This window comes from Rutilus rutilus (genome assembly GCF_951802725.1).
Source record: "Rutilus rutilus genome assembly, chromosome: 9".
In the NCBI taxonomy this organism is placed as follows: domain Eukaryota; kingdom Metazoa; phylum Chordata; class Actinopteri; order Cypriniformes; family Leuciscidae; genus Rutilus; species Rutilus rutilus.
The window spans coordinates 38,784,723-38,807,762 of NC_140223.1; the positions used below are offsets into that span (position 1 = coordinate 38,784,723).

The 23,040-nt window shown below is 42.4% G+C and overlaps 1 protein-coding gene across 2 annotated transcripts; it reads left to right on the forward strand.

Moving 5' to 3' along the window:
* The first annotated feature begins 147 nt into the window (after nucleotides 1-147).
* Nucleotides 148-5,391, forward strand: LOC311297498 (uncharacterized protein). 2 transcript variants are annotated; one of them, XM_084419813.1, is made up of 5 exons: nucleotides 148-287; nucleotides 478-529; nucleotides 1,365-2,408; nucleotides 2,597-2,651; nucleotides 4,294-5,391. In XM_084419813.1, exons 2-5 carry the CDS (start codon nucleotides 515-517, stop codon nucleotides 4,308-4,310), a joined length of 1,131 nt encoding a protein of 376 aa, XP_084275939.1. In that variant the 5' UTR covers nucleotides 148-287; nucleotides 478-514; the 3' UTR covers nucleotides 4,311-5,391. The 2 variants fall into 2 exon arrangements, with proteins under 2 accessions (XP_084275939.1, XP_084275940.1); XM_084419814.1 differs by lacking the exon at nucleotides 4,294-5,391 and having other exon boundaries at nucleotides 1,365-2,456; nucleotides 2,597-3,294.
* Nucleotides 5,392-23,040: the final 17,649 nt, after the last annotated feature.

The following is a 23,040-nucleotide window of genomic DNA, read 5'->3' on the forward strand; positions in this document are numbered from 1 at the left end:
TATATGCACAGTGGGAGTAGAGCAAGAAGGGGCAGGATCAAGACGGAATGGGACAGAGGTTTTGAATACGCCTTATTCAGCCTGCAGCTGTTTTGATTCCAGAAGAAGCTGTGAGGGGAGGACATAACAACAGGATATGGCCGTGTGGACTAGCAATCTAACGTGTCTTCCTCCTCTTACTATCAACCTAGTGGAGTCATGGGCGGACAAAGACTCAAAAATACCTTGGTCCATTCTCCTGAAGGGATACAGCAATTGGATTGAGGGGTATATCCACGATGTTGAAGGTAAAATCTACTTTTTTCGGCTTTCTTGTTCGGTTAGCTTAGCGAGCTGACAGAACTAATATTGCCGAACAGGCTAGTAAAATTATGCTGAAAGTAGCACTATGTAACTTACCGATTGTATGTGATGATGACAATATTAGCCAATTCAAAAACAGTAGTATTTGATGTATGTGATACCTGTGGTTTACAGTGAAGAGAAACGAAGGAGGCTGTAGTGTGAGGGCTCGATGCGAAAGAACGAGGTAATTTACCGGCTTACACCATGAAGGTATCTGTATTTTTGTTTGCAATGCTCTGCAACCTCCATGTTCAGGATGGTTCATATGAAGTTCAAGGTTTTGGTTCGTTTTTTTGCAATGTTCTGCACCCTCCATGTTCATATGAAGTTCAAGGTTTTAAGTTTGTTTTTTCAACCTTTTGTGTTGGTTCATACTAAATACCAGGTGTTTCGGGTATAACGAGTCATTACAGAGTGTACAGGTGATATGAATTTAGGTTATTTATGATAAGTGGTTGTTCCAATTTAAGTACATTGGTTTATACAAGTACTATAAGGAAGTTAGTGGAAAAAACAGGTTAAGCTTAAACCTGCTAACATTACTATGTTCCAAAACATAAACTGTCCCCAACCCCCCCCCACCCCCCACCCCCCAAAAATATTATTTTTACTAATATAAATGCATGTACTTGTATACATTTAAACAAACACATTCAGTATAATGTAATCATGTATTTATAAACCATTTCCAGGGATGTAAACAATAGCAACAGGCTGACATTTCCTGTTTTACTATTTTAATTTCTCCATTAAAATTATAAAAAGTTCCACATTTGGATAATAGCATTATGACATGTTGTGTTAATGTTGGTTAGAACTGAAGTGTCTTCAACTGTTGTTTGGAAAACAAACAGGAAATGTTCATGGGTTAGTAGTGAAATCAGAATTTTATTAGTAGCCTACGTTTTTACTCTGAAAAACACTGGTATCTGGTAAGTCCTGAAATGTTTCAAGAATCCACCCCTTCAGTGCTAATACTGACTTTGTTACTAACAATGTTTTTTGCTGTTTTTTTGCAGGTGGATCTGTCTTCACAAAGCCCATATATCCAAGACACCCACTGCACTTGTAAAGCAGGATTTGGGCACTGCAACCACTTACTGGGACTACTGTACACACTGGCTCACTACCTAAAAATGGGGCACAAATCTGTACCGCCCAGAACAAGTAAAACCTCTTTGCCTCAAACATGGCATGTGCCATCAAGAACATTAGGCCTGAAGCCAAAGTCAATCAGCAGAGTATCAGTTTCCAAAGTAAAACCACCAAATGCAAATCCCCAAAGAGTTGACCGGACGAGTGCTGGAATTCTCTCAAATTTTTATTGCCCAGTCCCTCTTCCATTGCCCTGTGGTGAATTTGAAGATAAACTGAGGGAAAACCTAAAAACATTAGGAAGCAGAAGCCACATGTTAAAATTATTAACAGCTGGAAAGCAACAGAAAGAACTGGTCTCCACAGCGTTTGGTGAGCTACCTTTAGGGTCTGTTTTAACCTACCATTTACCCCAGCAGACAGTGTCCTTTGAAGAGCACCCTACACTGCCTCTGCCTCCACAACCACGCTCCTACACAACTGTTTTAAACCAGAGAGAACATGATTTCTATGGAGGTTTGATAATTACACCAGAGGAATCACTACACCTGGAAAGTGGAACCAGAGACCAAAGCAGCACCACTTGGCATCGACTAGGTGCAGAGAGGATTACATCAACATCTTTCAAGCAAGTCTGTTGCAGAGTAAAAGACTTTGAAAAGTTAGCTGCTAACATGACTGCTAAACAAACAGTTCAAACAAAAGCAATGAAAAGAGGCATAGATCTTGAACCTGTTGCTGCTGCAGATTATGAAGCACTCACTGTGAACAAAGTGTTCCCTTGTGGCTTAATAATTAATCATCATGCCCCACATCTAGGAGCCTCTCCTGACAGGAAAGTAGTTGACCTGACGGCGGATCGAGTCCACGGACTTCTTGAGATAAAATGGCCAAGCAAAGACAGTTTCAAAGACTGCTCATATTTGAGAAGTACAGCAGGGAACTACACTTTAAAAAAGACCCCACGAGTACTACTCTCAAGTTTTTGGACAAATGGGGATTAGTGGGTTTACATTGTGTGATTTTTTTTATTTATTTATTTTTTTTTTTTTTTTTTTTTTTAAATGTAAAAATGATAACCACATTGAACGCATCTACTTCAACAGAGATGAATGGGAGGAGATGAAGGGTAAACTTGATTTTTTTTCTTTTTCAGCTGTTTCTTCCCTGCTTTGTGCAACAAGAGAGGTACAAGAGAGAACAACATGAGGGTAAGTAAATGATGACAGAATTTTCATTTTTGGGTGAGCTATCCCTTTAAATGTAAATTATATTGTTGTATTTTTTAATTTTTTAAAGTACATGATTTTTCATCTTTTACTTATCAGCTTTACAGTGCAAATGTGATCAAACAGTCAAGTAAAATGCAGAAATGTTCTTAATTGTTTTAAAATATATATTTTTGTATTCTTTGTCAAATACTCACCTTATATCATTAACTTCTGTCTGTGAAACAATATTTTTAAGTGTACATGATTTTTCATCTTTTACTTATCCGCTTTACAATGTAAATGTGATCAAACAAATCAAACAGTCAAGTTTAATGCAAAAATGCAGTCAGAAGCAAAGCATGCTGGGAACTAGAAATCTGTTGTAACGCATTCTGTGAATGTGTGTGTATATACTATATTTGTGTGAACTTACATTCACATTTATATAGGAACATGTATGGGCAATATATGTACACAATAAAGGATAAAACTTTGTGAATATTACATGTAATGCTATTTTTGTCTTCATTTATAAATATTACATATGTATTAATATATAGCCATACATGGTCAATGCATATATTGCAGTATATTGAAAAATATAAGTACTAGTTTCCCATTTATGGAAATGTATTATGTAACAAATACACTCATGCAATTCAGCCCTTGCCGTAATATGCTGTTAGCTGCAGTTATTTTAGTGTTTGTGATGTTGTAAGTGCAGAGGGTATTCAGAGGTATAGGTAAAACGGATATACAAATGTGTATAAAGGATTTTTTACATTTCTACATGGCACAAGTTTAGATATAATATAATTAATATAATATGGTGCAATGCTTGGATCAGGATGTGTGGGGATCTGGTAAATGAACACGCAGCGCCATCTAATGCCGCATTCTTAAAATACCCTAGTGAAAAATAAACATACCAAAATGTATTTGAAATAAATGTATTTTATGCTAAGTATACTACAAATACATTCACATATTTATGTGCTTAATATAAATACCCTGCAATTGTACTTTTGGTAGACTAAATTGATATACTTAAGTGTATTTGATGGGGCTAAAGTGGAACTCTTGCACGTATACTTTAGGTACACTGTAAATATCTTTCATTTAAAGACTGACAGAGATCATACAATCCTTATTAATAGTGATATTGAAAGACATTTTAGGCTTAATATTAAGAAATGTGCATTGTGCAAAAAAATAAGTACATTTTAATTATATTATTTATATCAGTAAGTCTCAAGTGATATGTCAGTAAATATGGTAATGGATTTGTAGTATACTTAGTATGAAATAAATGTATTTTAATTAAATTTTGGTGTAGGTTTTGTTCACTAGGGTAGTCTTCTGACCTTGGCAGACCATCATTATTGTAGACTATAGCTAATAGGATATAGGTTACAAAGTACTATAGGTGGCGCTAATGCTCCTAAGAGTGAACAGCCATTAACAAGAAGTTAGATTTGTTTGGAGTTAGCAGCATGGTTCATGGTTTTGAGTGACACTCCTGCTCAATCGATGCAAGATGCTGTTTTCTTTTTTGAAAACTTTTTGTTTTCATTTGTGGTTATTTATTGCCTATGTTTATTCACATGTATACTGATGTAAGTTTACACTTATTTGTTTTTAGAAGGGCCTGACTATTGATGCCAGGAAGGTTGACTCCCAAGAAAAAGAGTTACTTAACATAAGGACTCCGCCCTTACCACGTACCATCGTGTGACCTTTTTGTATCCTCACAAGGATTTACAAATTGTTTGTGGGATATTTGGTGGATTATTTCAACCTGCTACAGCTCTCCTCATCTAAAGATTAGGCTTCATTCATCTACTGAAAGGACTTTATTTCATGGAGTAGAACATGTTTCTGGATCAACATTCCAATCAACCAATCAAATTTGAGGGATAGTTTTTTTTAGGTAGTCAAGTTCCCTTTCAAAAGCTTCACTCTATGCTGCGCTGATAGCGCTTTGGGAATATCTTTGATTGACCAGCTGTGAAGTAACATTTCAATGAAATTGAACTTGGTAGCCTCAGACGGTGGCGTCATTGGAATGCGCGCTCGTCAGAGGTTATAATTAGATGTGCCACAGGTGCATCCTCAGGTTTCTTTGTCTTCAGAGCATACTGTATGTGTGTGTGACAAGCTCTCTCTTTCTGCCTCTCTGCTAGGAGTTAGTTTCACTAGGCAGTGTGCAGAAAATTCTCTCTTTCTTCTCCCGTTCTGGTAAAAAAAAAAAAAGAGAAAAAGAAAAATGAGCGACGTAAGCGGTGTGTGTCTCCATGTTCACGGCCCATGCCTGAATGCGATTCACACCAGTTTTGTTTCGTTTATTTGGGGGAAGAGCATGCTGCCCTTGCGTTGAAGCAGGGCGAGTGTGAGCACTATGAGGGTTTTCCGGTTAAACTGCTACACGCTCATCTTGCTTACTTCCTAAGGCCAGCACCCACTCTACCATTGTGGGGCTCTCGTATGGAACTGGCTGAGGAGCAGGAGACGGGTCTGTCCCTATCGCTTGCTCTTTCTCCAGATCTGAATGTCCTTTTGCGCAATCCTAAAGCGTTCCCCGGTGTATACAGCGTATCTCTTGCATCCGCTATGGATTTTGAGATTCCTGTCTCTGAGTGTTACTCATGCAATGATCAAGCGTATGAGGAACTACTCACACAGTGGCCGGGTTACAGCTAGACCAACCACGTGAGCAAGAGACCCCCAAACGAACCATGTCAGTGTTGCAGGCGTACCAGGCTGACCTGCTGAAGGGCCTGGGTACGGGAGGTTCCATCGTCAAGGAGGCGTTTTCTGAGCTTCCTTGAGCCAAAGACCTGTTCCTCTGTGCGACCAAGCAAACGGCACGTGCCATCGGCTGTTCACGAAGACTTGCACCTCCAGAAATACTTCCTCCAACAGCTCAGAGGCTGCCATGTCCTAGTGCGGGTGGACAACACAGCGGCAGTCTCTTACATAAATCACCAGGGCGGTCTGCATTCACGCACTGGAATGCACCTGTACACATTTCCAGAGTTCTAGCGAGAGTTCGTCAACAAGGGTCTTGCCTCTTACTGATAGTGCTGCGTTGGCCAAACAGAGTTTGGTTCTCTGAGATAATATCTCTCCTCGACTTCTCACCCTGGGTAATACTGGAAAGGAGGGACCTTCTGTTTCAAGCGCAGGGGACAATCCCTGCCTCAGGCCGTCATCCCCGGCCTGAGTTGTGGAACTTTCATGTTTGGCCCCTGAAGGGTACCAACTGAGGGAGACTGGACTTTCACCCTAAGTCATGGAGAACTTTCTCAGTGCTAGGGCTCCCTCCACTAGAAGAATTTACGTCAGTAAATCTGGTGTCTTTGAAAGGTGGTGCACTGCACATCATGCAGATCCAGTTAACTGTTAAATTGTTTCAGTTCTGGACTTCCTGCAGGAAAAGTTATCAGCAGGCACATACCCTGCCACTCTCAGAGTTTCTGTGGCCATTTTATCGGCTTGCCACAGCTTGATTGACAGGGTACCACTCGGGAAGCATCCTCTGCTTGCTCGCTTTATCCGTGGGGCCAGGCGGCTGAGGCCTCGCTCTAGAACCAAGTTTTCTTCATGGGACTTAGTTATATTCTTTGAGGGGCTGGTAGAGACCCCCTTTGAACCTCTAGAGTCAGTGACTAACAAGCTTTTGACTCTAAAAATGTTTTTTCTTATGGCTATCACCTCACGTCTTTCTCGCCATCATGCTTAGACTTTGCCCCTGGAATGGTGAAAGCAATTTTGCATCCTCATCCTGACAACCTGCCTAAGGTTCCTTTCTCGACCGTACATCCGGTCACTCTTGAAGCCTTCTGCCCTCCGCTGTTCTCAGGAGAAACTTCACCGACTGTGTCCATGCCCTTACGGAACGAAAATATATTTCACATATATGAATGATCAATATATTACATGGTTTAACCGTATATTTGAAAATATACAGAATAATATATTGTGTTAATATATTACAATATATTGAATAATACATAAGGAATTGTCGCTTTTCATATATTGACAAATATGTGACAATATATTTACTAATATATCATAATGTATGTAATTTTATATTCAGTAATAAACTTCATAGTATATAGATGTATATGTCATCAGATATGGTACTGCATGTGTAATATATTGCAGATAAATTTACTCATGCAAAATAAACACGCATAAAAACACTTCTCTTCAGTTGATTTCATCTAAGGCTGTGGCTGGAAGTCAGTTGTCCTTCTTGTGTTTCTGCTCGTTTCTTTTTCTGTTCTCTTCTTTCCTTCAGTGATTCTGCTTGTTAACAGACTTATTAAGGCTGAGATGACTCCATATTTAATATACACAGGTTTTGCGGCTCAGATAAGGTCCAGTTCTGGTTTATTTCTTTGCTCTTGGCTGACATGTGGCATTGCTATGGCCTGCTTGTGGCCCAGATCTGGCAAACAGGAGTGAGCCACCCAAGGGCCGTCATTCCATGCTGCATGTGGGCCAGATCATCTTTCCACATGTGCCAGATGTGGGCCGGATGTGGGACGTCACAATGTTGCTATGTGGGGAACTGAAAAGGTGGGTTAAGCAACAACTACATGTCCGACTACATTGCAAATCCCAGAGTATTAGTAGACTGCAGTAGACTGTTAGTAGACTGTTAAGTTAGGGTTAGTTGTTAGGGTTTGGTTTAGTATAATAAAGACTTGACATGTAGTTGCAAAGTTACTTATAGTCAGTAGAATGTCAGTTGGGGGACCATCAATAAAGTGTATTTATCACTGTAATTTAATGTTTAAATATGCAAATTAGGCATTATCTCATCAAATATGTGCTAATTTGCACTAAACAATAAAGTGTTTACACAACCGCAAGACTTTTAAACAGTAAACAAGCTAACTGAAAAAAAAAAAAAAAATGTACTGGCAACTCCGATGTACCTGAAGGGACCTTTGTAAAAATAAAACATATACAGACTTTCGCGTGCGCACGAGAAAACTATCGCGTACTCACAAGAAATGATCGCGTGCTCATGCGTTACAATTTCTGGTTTGCGTTATAGTGTCATTACTACAAATGTGGGAATAGGGATGAGAGTGTGCTTGGAGCATGCCTCCAGATATTTGTTTTATTATAGGGAGATGAGAGAGTGTCTCTTACCATCGGAGAAAGCGTTCTGCTTAAATGGATCACATGAGGCACCTCAGCCTATATGTAATGGCAGTGACGTCAGTGCACGCAGTTCAAAGTTTTATGACAGTCAGTTTCTTGTGGAATATTAGCGCGTTGGTCTTGTGAATAAATTTGGTGTTATATCGCTAGTAAAGGTACAGTAGGACTGCATTGTTTGTGGACTGTGGGACTTTACTGTAGGAAAAAAAGCATGAATATCTCTATTAGCTGCAAAGTATTAGTCATTGCAGGCTGCAAAAAAATACATTTAAGATTACACTAAAAACTTAATTGTAATTTAATACATATTTAATTTGTTAAAAATATTTTTATACCATGACAACAAAGCGTTATATCATCACCATTAAGCTCCATCCACACACAGAATAGAATAAGCATATTTTAAGCCGATACATCAACATCTCTCATCATTGGGGTGGGGGAACGGATTTCGACAGCTGAACTATTTGCCGTCGGATTCTGTTCCCCTTATGTTTCTTACACAGTAAGGCTCTAATATTCATCAAATGGCTTTACATTACTATCTTCAATAGTCTAGTGGTCAGTTCCTTGATAATATTTTTTTTTAGCTTTGGGCGACCCGAGTTCAAGTCCCGAGTCGTCGAACTTTCTTGATACTATACTTTCCTATCATAATAAAAGGCAAAAAAATATATTCTTTAAACTGATGCAAGTTAAGCTCCATCCACACACAAAATAGAATCAGCATATTTTAATCCGATACATCAACATCTCTCATCGTTGGGGTGGAGGAACGGATTCCGACAGCTGTTTTTTGCCGTCGGATTCTGTTCCCCCCATATTTCTGACAAACTGAGGATCTAAAATTTATCAAATTGATGCTGTTTAAGCTCTATACACACACAGAATAGAATAAGCATATTTTAAGCCGATACATCAGCATCTCTCATCATTGGGGTGGGGGAACGTATTTCGACAGCTGAACTATTTTCCGTTGGATTCTGTTCCCCCTATGTTTCGTACACAGTAAGGCTCTAATATTTATCAAATTGCTTTAAATTGCTATCCTCAATAGCCTAGTGGTCAGTTCCCTCAAATTTTTTTTTTAGCTTTGGGCAACCCGAGTTCAAGTCCTGGGTCGTCGAACTTTCTTGATACTATACTTTCCTATCATAATAAAAGGCAAAAAATATATATTATTTAAACTGATGCAAGTTAAGCTCCATCCACACACAGAATAGAATAAGCATATTTTAAGCCGATACATCAACATCTCTCATCATTGGGGTGGGGTAACGGATTTCGACAGCTGAACAATTTGCCGTCGGATTCTGTTCCCCCTATGTTTCTTACACAGTAAGGCTCTAATATTTATCAAATTGCTTTAACTTCCTTGCCTCAATAGCCTAGTGGTCAGTTCCTTGACAATATTTTTTTTTTAGCTTTGGGCGACCCGAGTTCAAGTCCCGGTTCGTCGAACTTTCTAGATACTATACTTTACTATCATAATAAAAGGCAAAAAAATATATCCTTTAAACTGATGCAAGTTAAGCTCCATCCACACACAAAATACAATCAGCGTTTTTTAAGTCATTACATCAACATCTCTCATCATTGGGGTGGGGGAACGGATTTCGACAGCTGAACTATTTGCCGTCGGATTCTGTTCCCCCTATGTTTCTTACACAGTAAGGATCTAATATTTATCAAATTGCTTTAATGTGCTAGCCTCAATAGCCTAGTGGTCAGTTGCCTGACAATATTTTCTTTTTAGCTTTGGGCGAAGTCCCGGTTCGTCGAACTTTCTAGATACTATACTTTCCTATCATAATAAAAGGCAAAAAAATATATTCTTTAAACTGTTGCAAGTTAAGCTCCATCCACACACAAAATAGAATAAGCATTTTTTAAGTCATTACATCAACACCTCTCATAATGGGAGTGGGGGAACGGATTCCGACAGCTGAACTATTTGCCGTCGGATTCTGTTCCCCCTATGTTTCTGACAAACTGAGGATCTAATAGTTATCAAATTGATGCTGTTTAAGCTCCATACACACACAGAATAGAATAAGCATATTTTAAGCCGATACATCAACATCTCTCATCATTGGGATGGGGGAATGGATTTCGACAGCTGAACTATTTGCCGTCGGATCTGTTCCCCCTATGTTTCTTACACAGTCAGTAAGATGCTTATTCTATTTTGTGTGTGGATGGAACTTAACTTGCATCAGTTTAAAGAATATATTTTTTTGCCTTTTATTATGATAGGAAAGTATAGTATCTAGAAAGTTCGACGAACCGGAACTTGAACTCGGGTCGCCCAAAGCTAAAAAAAAAATTATCAGGGAACTGACAACTAGGCTATTGAGGATAGCAGTTTAAAGCAATTTGATAAATATTAGAGCCTTACTGTGTAAGAAACATAGGGGGAACAGAATCTGACGGCAAATAGTTCAGCTGTCGAAATCCGTTCCCCCACCCCAATGATGAGAGATGTTGATGTATCGGCTTAAAATGTGCTGATTCTATTTTGTGTGTGGATGGAGCTTAACTTGCATCAGTTTAAAGGATATTTTTTTGCCTTTTATTATGATAGGAAAGTATAGTATCCAGAATGTTCGACGAACCGGGACGTGAACTCGGGTCGCCCAAAGCTAAAAAAAAATATTGTCAGGCAACTGACCACTAGGCTATTGAGGATAGCAAGTTAAAGGGACACCAGGCAACTTTTTCGTGTTAATAAATCATCTTCGTAAGTCGGTATATGGTTAAATGACTCATTACAGGGCGAATGAAGACTCTCGCACCCGCAAATACTGCCTGTAGGAAGAATATCCCGCTTGCAAGTTCGGTGTATCCTTCCCGCGTCCTTCAGTCTCACAAAGTCTCACAAAGTCTCAAACATCGCGAGAAGCAGGATCAGTTTACGGCAAGCATCCCCAGCACAGAGGCAGGCTAAAGAAATTCGGCTAGAGATTGTTGATAATGGCAGAGCCGGGGAAGAAGCAGCGAAAACCCTTGACAGAAGAATTAAAAAAAAGGAAAAGAGCTTCAGACCGAGCGAGGGCTCGCACACGTATCAATATTGGTCAAGCTTTTTCAGAATGGCGAGAGCTGAAAGACAGAGAAGTCTCCAAGTCAGATGTAGACCTCGCATTCTTGCTTTTGCCTACACTTTTATTTTATGTCACTAAGTCGGATAATAGGCAATAAACATGTTGCACATATCATGATCGAGCTAGAATAAACGTTCTGATGTTTTCTTAGACAAGCAAAGGTAAACCGTCATTATACCAGATTAACTTTTAGGCCTTGCTAATATAACTTTAGACAAATATTATCCTCCGATATATATATATATATTTTTATGCTCATGTCCACTCTCCCAAAAAAACAAAACACGAAAGCAGTAGTTAGCCTCGTTCATATCGTTCGTTCCTGGTAAAAATACTAGTATGCATGATAACACAGTAAAAAAAATAAAAAAACCTCGCCATCAGTTGTGAAGAAAATATTGCTTTACTTGCCTCGGTAGACATAACTGGTTTTGAAATAGCCGGTTCCTCTGCTCAGCTGGGTTGACAGCTGATCAGCTGGGTTGCTCGTGGCGAGGGGGGAGGGACAACAGTTCGTTTTTACGACAGTGTGTTTGAAAGCATTATACTACCAGACGCTAGGGGGAGCTTCGTAGAGAAAAAACACTCAGACTTGCCTGGTGTCCCTTTAAAGCAATTTGATAAATATTAGAGCCTTACTGTGTAAGAAACATAGGGGGAACAGAATCTGACGGCAAATAGTTCAGCTGTCGAAATCCGTTCCCCCATCCCAATGATGAGAGATGTTGATGTATCGGCTTAAAATATGCTTATTCTATTATGTGTGTGTATGGAGCTTAAACAGCATCAATTTGATAAATATTAGATCCTCAGTTTGTCAGAAATATGAGGGGAACAGAATCCGACGGCAAAAAACAGCTGTCGGAATCCGTTCCCTCACTCCCATTATGAGAGGTGTTGATGTAATGACTTAAAAAACGCTGATTTTATTTTGTTTGTGGATGGAGCTTAACTTGCATCACTTTAGAGAATATTTTTTTTTGCCTTTTATTATGATAGGAAAGTATAGTATCTAGAAAGTTTGACGAACCGGGACTTGAACTCGGGTAGCCCAAAGCTAAAAAAAAATATTGTCAGGGAACTGACCACTAGGCTACTGAGACTAGTAACTTCTTTCAATTTGATAAATATTAGAACCTTATTGTGTACGAAACATAGGGGGAACAGAATCCAACTGCAAATAGTTCAGCTGTCGAAATACGTTCCCCCACCCCAATGATGAGAGGTGTTGATGTATCGGCTTAAAATAAGCTTATTCTATTCTGTGTGTGGATGGAGCTTAAACAACATAAATTTGATAAATATTAGAACCTCAATGTGTCAGAAATATGGGGGGAACAGAATCCAACGGCAAATAGTTCAGCTGTCGAAATCCGTTACCCCACTCCCAATGATGAGAGATGTTGATGTATCGGCTTAAAATAAGCTTATTCTATTCTGTGTGTGGATGGAGTTTAACTTGCATCAGTTTAAAGAATATATTTTTTTGCCTTTTATTATGATAGGAAAGTATAGTATCAAGAAAGTTCGACGACCCGGGACGTGAACTCGGGTCGCCCAAAGCTAAAAAAAAAATTATCAGGGAACTGACCACTAGGATATTGAGGATAGAAGTTTAAAGCAATTTGATAAATATTAGAGCCTTACTGTGTAAGAAACATAGGTGGAACAGAATCCGGCGGCAAATAGTTCAGCTGTCGAAAACCGTTCCCCCACTCCCATTATGAGAGGTGTTGATGTAATGGCTTAAAAAATGCTGATTCTATTTTTGTGAGTGTATGGAGCTTAAACAGCATCAATTTGATAAATATAAGAACCTCAGTGTGTCAGAAATATGGGGGGAACAGAATCCGACGGCAAAAAGAAAAACAGTTGTCAGAATCCGTTCCCCCACTCCCATTATGAGAGGTGTTGATGTAATGGCTTAAAAAATGCTGATTCTATTTTGTGTGTGGATGGAGCTTAACTTGCAACAGTTTAAAGAATATATTTTTTGCCTTTTATTATGATAGGAAAGTATAGTATCAAGAAAGTTCGATGACCCGGGACTTGAACTCGGGTCGCCCCAAAGCTAAAAAAAAAAATTGTCAGGGGACTGACCACTAGGCTACTGAAGCTAGCAAAATGTTACAATTTAATAAATATTATAATCTTATTGTGTTAGAAACATAGGGGGAACGGAATCCGACGGCAAAAAAACAGCTGTCGGAATCCGTTCCCCCACTCCCATTATGAGAGGTGTTGATGTAATGACTTAAAAAATGCTGATTGTATTTTGTTTGTGGATGGAGCTTAACTTGCATCAGTTTAGAGAATATATTTTTTAGCCTTTTATTATGATAGGAAAGTATAGTATCTAGAAAGTTCGACGAACCGGGACGTGAACTCGGGTCGCCCAAAGCTAAAAAAAAAAAAATTGTCTGGCAACTGACCACTAGGCTATTGAGGCTAGGAAATTAAAGCAATTTGATAAATATTAGAGCCTTACTGTGTAAGAAACATAGGGGGAACAGAATCTGACGGCAAATAGTTCAGCTGTCGAAATCCGTTCCCCCACCCCAATGATGAGAGATGTTGATGTATCGGCTTAAAATATGCTTATTCTATTCTGTGTGTGTATGGAGCTTAAACAGCATCAATTTGATAAATATTAGATCCTCAGTTTGTCAGAAATATGGGGGGAACAGAATCCGACGGCAAAAAACAGCTGTCGGAATCCGTTCCCCAACCCCAATGATGAGAGGTGTTGATGTATCGGCTTAAAATATGCTGATTCTATAATGTGTGTGGATGGAGCATAACTTGCATCAGTTTAAAGAATATATTTTTTTGCCTTTTATTATGATAGGAAAGTATAGTATCAAGAAAGTTTGACGACTCGGGACTTGAACTCGGGTCGCCCAAAGCTAAAAAAAATATTGTCAGGGGACTTACCACTAGTCTATTGAGGATAGCAATGTAAAGCCATTTGATGAATATTAGAACCTTATTGTGTAAGAAGCATAGGGGGAACAGAATCCGACGGCAAATAGTTCAGCTGTCGAAATCCGTTCCCCCACCCCAATGATGAGAGATGTTGATGTATCGGCTAAAAATATGCTTATTCTATTCTGTGTGTGGATGGAGCTTAAACAACATCAATTTGATAAATATTAGAACCTCAGTGTGTCAGAAATATGGGGGGAACAGAATCCGACGGCAAAAAAAGAGCTGTCGGAATCCGTTCCCCCACTCCCATTATGAGAGGTGTTGATGTAATGACTTAAAAATGCTTATTCTATTTTGTGTGTGGATGGAGCTTAACTTGCATCAGTTTAGAGAATATATTTTTTGGCTTTTATTATGATAGGAAAGTATAGTATCTAGAAAGTTCGACGACCCGGGACTTGAACTCGGGTCGCCCAAAGCTAAAAAAAAAAGATATGGGGGAACTGACCACTAGGCTATTGAGGATAGCAATTTAAAGCAATTTGATAAATATTACAGCCTTAAGTTAAGCTCCATCCACACACAAAATAGAATCAGCATTTTTTAAGTCATTACATCAACACCTCTCATAATGGGAGTGGGGGAACGGATTCTGACAACTGTTTTTTTGCCGTCGGATTCCGTTCCCCCTATGTTTCTTACACAATAAGGTTCTAATATTTATTAAATTGTAACATTTTGCTAGCTTCAGTAGCCTAGTGGTCAGTCCCCTGACTATTTTTTTTTTTAGCTTTGGGGCGACCCGAGTTCAAGTCCCGGGTCATCGAACTTTCTTGATACTATACTTTCCTATCATAATAAAAGGCAAAAAATATATTCTTTAAACTGATGCAAGTTAAGCTCCATCCACACACAAAATAGAATCAGCATTTTTTAAGCCATTACATCAACACCTCTCATAATGGGAGTGGGGGAACAGATTTCGACAGTTGAACTATTTGCCGTCGGATTCCGTTCCCTGTATGTTTCGTACACAATAAGGTTCTAATATTTATCAAATTGAAGGAAGTTACTAGTCTCAATAGCCTAGTTGTCAGTACCCTGACAATATTTTTTTTTAGCTTTGGGGCGACCCAAGTTCAAGTCCCGGGTCATCGAACTTTCTTGATACAATACTTTCCTATCATAATAAAAGGCAAAAAATATATTCTTTAAATTGATGCAAGTTAAGCTCCATCCACACACAAAATAGAATCAGCATTTTTTAAGTCATTACATCAACACCTCTCATAATGGGAGTGAGGGAACGGATTCTGACAACTGTTTTTCTTTTTGCCGTCGGATTCTGTTCCCCCCATATTTCTGACACACTGAGGTTCTTATATTTATCAAATTGATGCTGTTTAAGCTCCATACACTCACAAAAATAGAATCAGCATTTTTTAAGCCATTACATCAATACCTCTCATAATGGGAGTGGGGGAACGGATTTCGACAGCTGAACTATTTGCCGTCGGATTCTGTTCCCCCTATGTTTCGTACACAATATGGTTGTAATATTTATTAAATTGTAAGATTTTGCTAGCCTCAGTAGCCTAGTTGTCAGTACCCTGCCAATATTTTTTTTAGCTTTGGGCAACCCGAGTTCAAGTCCAGGGTCGTCGAACTTTTTTGATACTATACTTTCCTTTCATAATAAAAGGCAAAAAATATATTCTTTAAACTGATGCAAGTTAAGCTCCATCCACACACAGAATAGAATAAGCATTTTTTAAGTCATTACATCAACACCTCTCATAATGGGAGTGGGGGAACGGATTCCGACAGCTGTTTTTTTGCCGTCGGATTCTGTTCCCCCTATGTTTCTTACACAATAAGGCTCTAATATTTATTAAATAGTAGCATTTTGCTAGCCTCAGTAGCCTAGTTGTCAGTACCCTGACAATATTTTTTTTTAGCTTTGGGCAACCCGAGTTCAAGTCCAGGGTCGTCGAACTTTCTTGATACTATACTTTCCTATCATAATAAAAGGCAAAAAATATATTCTTTAAACTGATGCAAGTTAAGCTCCATCCACACACAAAATAGAATCAGCATTTTTTAAGTCATTACATCAACACCTCTCATAATGGGAGTGGGGGAACGGATTCTGACAACTGTTTTTCTTTTTGCCGTCGGATTCTGTTCCCCCCATATTTCTGACACACTGAGGTTCTTATATTTATCAAATTGATGCTGTTTAAGCTCCATACACTCACAAAAATAGAATCAGCATTTTTTAAGCCATTACATAAACACCTCTCATAATGGGAGTGGGGGAACGGATTTCGACAGCTGAACTATTTGCCGTCGGATTCCGTTCCCCCTATGTTTCGTACACAATAAGGTTCTAATATTTATAAAATTGAAGGAAGTTACTAGTCTCAATAGCCTAGTTGTCAGTACCCTGACAATATTTTTTTTAGCTTTGGGCAACCCGAGTTCAAGTCCAGGGTCGTCGAACTTTTTTGATACTATACTTTCCTTTTGTGGTGATGCGCTCCATCATGATAATGATTAGGGGCGGATCGGGTATGCGCGGCGAATATAAAAGAGGGACGGAATGGCGCCTAAGCGAGCGCGTCATTCTCGTTCTGGAAGTGACGTCATCCTGGCACGCAGTGTTTACGTTCGGGAGTGCGACTGAGGAGGACTGTAAATTCATTGATAACGTATCCGTTACGGCAAGCCTGTAATTTGCACCCTATTGAGTGCACGGAGCGGTGTGATTCGCCATTTACTGTGATTGATCCTATAATCCGCACCCTATTGAGTGCACTGAGCGTTGTGATTCACTATTTACCGTAATACAGGGGTGGTGTTACAGCAGGCTTGGTGGGAGTAGCTGGGCTTAGTAACGACCGATTGGATTGTGTTTCCCCCTTGCCAGAAACTCCTCGACCATTTCTCAGTGACTAGTTCTGGAACAGCGTATTTGTTGTGATCATCTGACTAATACTTTCTCTTATCTTTCATCCGTCTTGAGACGGCCGGAACGATAGCGCATTGTCGGCCGTGGTGACGCTTCCAAACCTAGCAAATTCAGTGCTGATCTTTGGGCTGGAGTACAGCGGCGAATAACTGGGTTGTCATTTCTACTTTCTCTTTTAGCAGAAACATTGTCATTTCTACTTGCTCTTTTAGCAGAAACATTGTCATTTAAAGTATTTACGTTTGTGAAATTGTTATTGTGTGTTTTTTTTTTAATGTCTTACATGTATTTCTAAATCCGACCTGAGAAGGGTACACTTTTAAAATGTTGTAATCATCAGGCGACGCAGTGTTGGAAAGCTATTAATGAGCGTTGGCCAGTGAGTGGTTGCTTTTATTTTCTTTGTAAACAATTGATTCCATCTGTCCACATGTGACTCCGTCCAGGGTTTAACCAAAAGACTATTACGTGGAGCGTGCGTGTGTGCGTGTGTGTGTGTGTGTGTGTGTGTGTGTGGTTGCTTATGTCTCAATTTGCCCTCTTTTCCCTTTATCCAGAGTTGGGGTGTCAGCTCAACGCCCACGTCCTCCGGTGTGGTGGTGGTGTTTACCGCTTGCAGTGTTCACAGAGGGTGATTGGGTGCTGTGTGGTGAGAGTGCTAATAGTTGCAGTGTTCACTGGTCAGGCGAACTGAATCCCCAATTCTGAAATGGATAAGTGCTATGGTTGACATATTTACTCTAATGTGTGTTTGTATTATGTCTTTTGGTATCTTTCTTATGTGTATTTAATAAACGATTTGTAACGTTTCCTTGTCTGTTATCTGACCCAGTCACCACGTATCTGTGTGCTTTGCACTTGATGTACAACTGGGTCCCCGGCCCATTTCCCGGGGTGGCGTAGTCTATTTTGTGCCATAATTGGTATTGTATTGCGCTTAAAGGAGCAAACTGCCACATTTGGCGTATAGTCGGCAGGGTGTTGTGACTGTGGTCTAGATTCAGACACTGTGATATTGTTTTCTCTTTATGCATTTCTTTTGTTTAGTTGTGACAACTCAGTGGAGATTCGTCTGGTAAGTACCCTTTAGTGTTTAATCATGGAAGCTGAATTACAGGAAATGAGAGACCTTGTGGCCCAATTGAAGGCTGATAATGAGCGACTGCGACAGGAGCGGGCGCCGGTTGAGCCGCCTTCTCCTGGCGCGGCCTCTAGTAGTGCGCCACGGCCGGCAACGCCTAGTGTTTCTGACTCTAATATCGGTACCATTGAACGGTTGGTGTTCATTCCGCGAGAACGCCGTTGTCCAAAGTTTAATGGCAGGTCCGGTATAGGCATTGAGGGATGGGTCGAGGAGGCTCAGGCGTGTATGCGTATGCGGAACATGACGATAGCTGAAAAGGCTTTCTTTCTGTTTGATCATCTCGAAGGAGAGGCGCGAGACGAAATAAAATATCGACCTAGCATGGATAAAGACGATCCAGAAAGAATTGTTTCAGCACTGCGTGAGCTATATGGTTGTGCCGAATCTTATGTTGCACTTCAAGAGGCTTTTTATTTGCGGCGTCAACTTGAGGGGGAAACATTACAAGAGTTCTCCCTGGCACTGTTGGGTCTGTTTGATAAACTTAAGCAACATGACTGCAAACGATACTGGCTCCATGGTATCGACCATTACAGAGAGTTGTTTTAGGTCATGGTTTGAACCATGGGGCCAGCATCGTTTGCAGTCATGTCGTTGGTTGCAGCTCAGAGCAGCCAACGGATTGGAAATTCCCTATATTGGGTATATAGAACTAGACATTGAACTGTGCGGTCGCATGGTGTCAGAGTGTGGAATATTGGTGGTCCGTGATCCTCCCGGGGGTAGCCTTAGTACTCCTGGCATCCTTGGAATGAACGTTCTTAGTCGCTGTTACCGTGAGCTTTTCGGTCAGTACGGGTCCACCTTATTTGAGTTACCACTCGTGACGCAGGAGGCGGAATTGTCTCAGGCCTTTCAAACCTGTCAAAGGGTGGATGGTGTCCTTACATGCGGAGGTAATGTAAAAGTCCGTGGGCGTCGAGTGTGCCGTGTTCCAGGTGGCTCTTTGAAATTCGTGACCGCAACGCGTTCATCCATTTTTAGTGGTAAGACCGTATTATTCGAGCCCCTTGAGACAGGGTTACCTGTTGGCTTATTAGCCTCCCCGTCTCTAGTGCATGTGGGTAGTGGTACTGTCCGCGTGCCCATCGTCAACGTTGGTGTGCTCGACGTTGTCTTATACCCTACAACGATCCTCGGGAAACTGCGGGAGGTGTTTCTGGTAGATTCACCTTCCGGACTGACTGAGGGTCCGGTTGCAAATACTCGAATGGCAGTCTGCGAGGGGATTGTTGCATCGCGGGTAGGGCACGTCGAAAGTGTAGAACTTGAAGGGTTGTCTGACGAGGAGCAGGAGCAGGTAAGGGCTCTCCTTAGGGAATTCCAGAGCGTGTTTTCTACTGGTGAGGGAGATCTGGGTTGCACTGATATTCTGTCTCATGAAATTCCCTTAATGGATGAGACTCCAGTTCGTCAGCGCTATAGACGTATTCCCCCGTCTGACTATGAGGTAGTTAAGACTCACATTGGCCAGCTCCTAGACGCCCAGGTGATTCGGGAAAGTTGCAGCCCCTATGCTTCCCCTCTGGTATTAGTCAAGAAGAAGGACGGTAGCCTCCGCTTGTGCGTTGACTACCGTCAGCTCAATGCCAAGACCCGAAGAGATTCGTTCCCATTGCCTCGCATTGAGGAAACCTTGGATTCCCTAACGGGGGCTCGCTGGTTCACCACATTAGATCTGGCCAGCGGGTATAATCAAGTCCCAGTTGCGGAGTCTGATCGTCATAGAACAGCTTTTTGTACCCCCTTTGGGCTATACGAGTGGAATCGTATGCCCTTTGGGCTGTGCAATGCACCCGGCACATTCCAACGTTTGATGGAGCGGCTCTTTGGCGACCAGCGACACCAGTCCGTTTTGTTGTATCTGGACGACATTATTGTATATTCCTCATCGGTGCAACATCATCTACAGAGATTGAGGATGGTGCTGGATCGCCTACGAGCCGCTGGTCTCAAGGTGAAGTTGGAAAAATGTGCATTCTTTAGGGAGAAAGTGCAGTACCTGGGACATGTAATATCTTCCCAGGGGGTGGCCACAGACCCGGGTAAGGTCGAGACCGTAGCCCAGTGGCCATGTCCTAAGACCGTGTCGGAGTTGCGAACTTTTCTGGGCTTTGTTAGCTACTACAGGCGTTTCGTAGAAGGGTTTGCCCAGATAGCAGCTCCGCTACATCAGTTGGTGGCCAAGGCAGGTGGGGGAAAAGCGAGCAGCAAGAGACAAGAATTGGCGGCGCTGTGGTCCGAACAGTGCGAACAAGCCTTTCAGGTCCTGAAGCAGAAACTCACTACGACGCCGGTCCTTGCATATGCTGACTTTAAGCTTCCATTTATCTTGGAAATCGATGCCAGCCATGTAGGGCTAGGGGCAGTGCTCTCTCAAGAGGTTGATGGTAAGGTGAGGCCAGTGGCTTACGCTAGCCGAGGTCTTCGGCCGGCAGAGCGTAATACTGCCACATACAGTTCCATGCGGCTTGAGTTTCTGGCCTTAAAGTGGGCCATGGCCGAAAAATTTCGCGAGTACCTGCTGGGGCATCGGTGCATCGTGCGCACTGATAATAATCCATTGAGTCACTTGGCTACAGCAAAATTGGGCGCCACAGAACAGCGGTGGGCGGCGGAATTAGCAGCCTTTGATTTCGAGGTTCAGTATCGGTCTGGCAGGTCTAATCAGAATGCGGATGCGTTGTCACGCTTGCCGTCTGCGGGACCATCCAGGGAGGAGAATGGTCAGTCTGGAACGGTGGTGCCTGAACTACTAAGGCGGGTGCCTGTGGGGGATCTGCTGGAATCCACTACTGTGAGAGCAATGCAGGCCATGCCAAGTCGATCTGGGCCAGAACTGATGGTGCTGCAGGAGGAAGATCCCGTTATCGGTTCAGTTCTTAAATATTGGCGCCAAGGGCGAGGTCCAGGGCCTCAGGAGCGACAATTACTGCCTAAGCTCGGGTTGGTTTTGCTTCGGCAGTGGGACCGGCTGGAGGAACGGGAGGGGTTGCTATATCGAAGGGTCTGTCGTCCCGATGGGGGCGAGAAGGTGTTACAGCTGGTGCTGCCTGCGGTTTTACAGCCTGAGGTGCTGACCCAATTGCATCAGTACCATGGGCATCAAGGCACTGAACGCACCCTGGAGTTGGTGCGACAACGGTGCTACTGGCCAGGGATGTCAGCCAATGTAGCCCATTGGGTACAGCAATGTGAGCGGTGCCAGCAGGCTAAGGGGGCTGCACCAGTTGCTCGAAGTTATATGGCTCATCTACTGGCCTCTTGCCCGAATGAGATAGTGGCCATTGACTTTACAATCTTGGAGCCTTCTCATTCTGGGCAAGAAAATGTGCTGGTAATGACAGATGTCTTTAGTAAATTCACTGTGGCAATCCCTACTCGGGACCAACAGGCAGAAACGGTAGCCCGTGTCTTAGTAGAAGAGTGGTTTTTTAAGTTTGGGGTCCCTGGACGGATTCATTCCGACCAGGGCCGTAACTTCGAATCTCGTCTCATTCAGCAGTTGTGTAGCCTTTACCAGGTGGGCAAATCCCGCACCACTCCGTACCATCCAGCCGGTAACGGCCAGTGCGAGCGATTTAACCGGACCTTGCACAATTTGCTGCGGACATTGCCCACTGGGAGGAAGAGGGACTGGGCCTCTTGTTTGTCTCAGGTGTTATTTTGCTATAACACTACCCCACATCAAGCCACCGGGGAAGCTCCTTATTACTTGATGTTTGGGCAAGAACCTAGGCTGCCAGTAGATTTCCTGCTTGGTCGGGTGCAGGAGCCAGTGGCTGGTAGAATCCATCACTGGGTGGAAGAGCATCAAGCTCGGCTCCAAGTGGCTTTTGAGGGTGCCCGGGAGCGGCTGCAGGCAGCAGCCCAATATCGAAAGGCCAAACATGATCAACAGGTAAGGGAGAAGCCCCTCACTGAGGGCCAATTGGTCTACTTGCGAGAACATGGGTTTGTGGGACGACATAAGATCCAGGACCTATGGAGCTCCACGGTATACCAGGTAGTTCGGGCTCCGCAAAATGGCGGGTCGGTGTACACTGTGGCACCAGTACATGACCTGGGGAAGGTCCGTCAAGTGCATCGGACATCCATAAAACCCCGTATTCAAGATAATACGGTACTAACGGAGTCTTCTGGGGGTCAGGCTGAGCGGCCACCCCCACTGATGATGGAGGATGAGATTGAGGAAGGGGACTTAGCCTATGTGGTGGTAGAGGGCCCCCAGGCCCAGCAAGGAGGTGTAGAGGGGAGTAGACCCCCTTCAGAGGCAAGGGCTAGTCCGGCTTCGGGATTTGTAGGGTCGGCCAGTAGGTTCTTAGCGAGAGGGAGTAGGGATGGTACAAGCTCACAGGCAGGGCCGGGATTAGTCAGTTTTGAATCACCCACTCGATCTGAAAGGGCCCCCAGGCGAACTGGACGGGTCGGGGCAGGTCAGCATTCCAACAGACATCACTTACCACGAACCATGGGTGGTGCGGCTAATCAAAATTCCGTGTCTATCGCAGGGCCCAACTTAGTGGTGCCCTGGTTTAGGCCTTGGGATCAGTAGAATGTCCATCGTCGGGACTACGATGATCAATGGGGGGGGTGTGTTGTGGTGATGCGCTCCATCATGATAATGATTAGGGGCGGATCGGGTATGCGCGGCGAATATAAAAGAGGGACGGAATGGCGCCTAAGCGAGCGCGTCATTCTCGTTCTGGAAGTGACGTCATCCTGGCACGCAGTGTTTACGTTCGGGAGTGCGACTGAGGAGGACTGTAAATTCATTGATAACGTATCCGTTACGGCAAGCCTGTAATTTGCACCCTATTGAGTGCACGGAGCGGTGTGATTCGCCATTTACTGTGATTGATCCTATAATCCGCACCCTATTGAGTGCACTGAGCGTTGTGATTCACTATTTACCGTAATACAGGGGTGGTGTTACAGCAGGCTTGGTGGGAGTAGCTGGGCTTAGTAACGACCGATTGGATTGTGTTTCCCCCTTGCCAGAAACTCCTCGACCATTTCTCAGTGACTAGTTCTGGAACAGCGTATTTGTTGTGATCATCTGAC

What these genes read in the sequence shown, in the direction of transcription:
- LOC311297498 (XM_084419813.1), top strand. An exon ending in CTTTAAAAAAGACCCCACGA is followed by an intron (nt 2,409 to 2,596) that starts GTACTACTCTCA and finishes TTTCTTTTTCAG; the next exon opens with CTGTTTCTTCCCTGCTTTGT.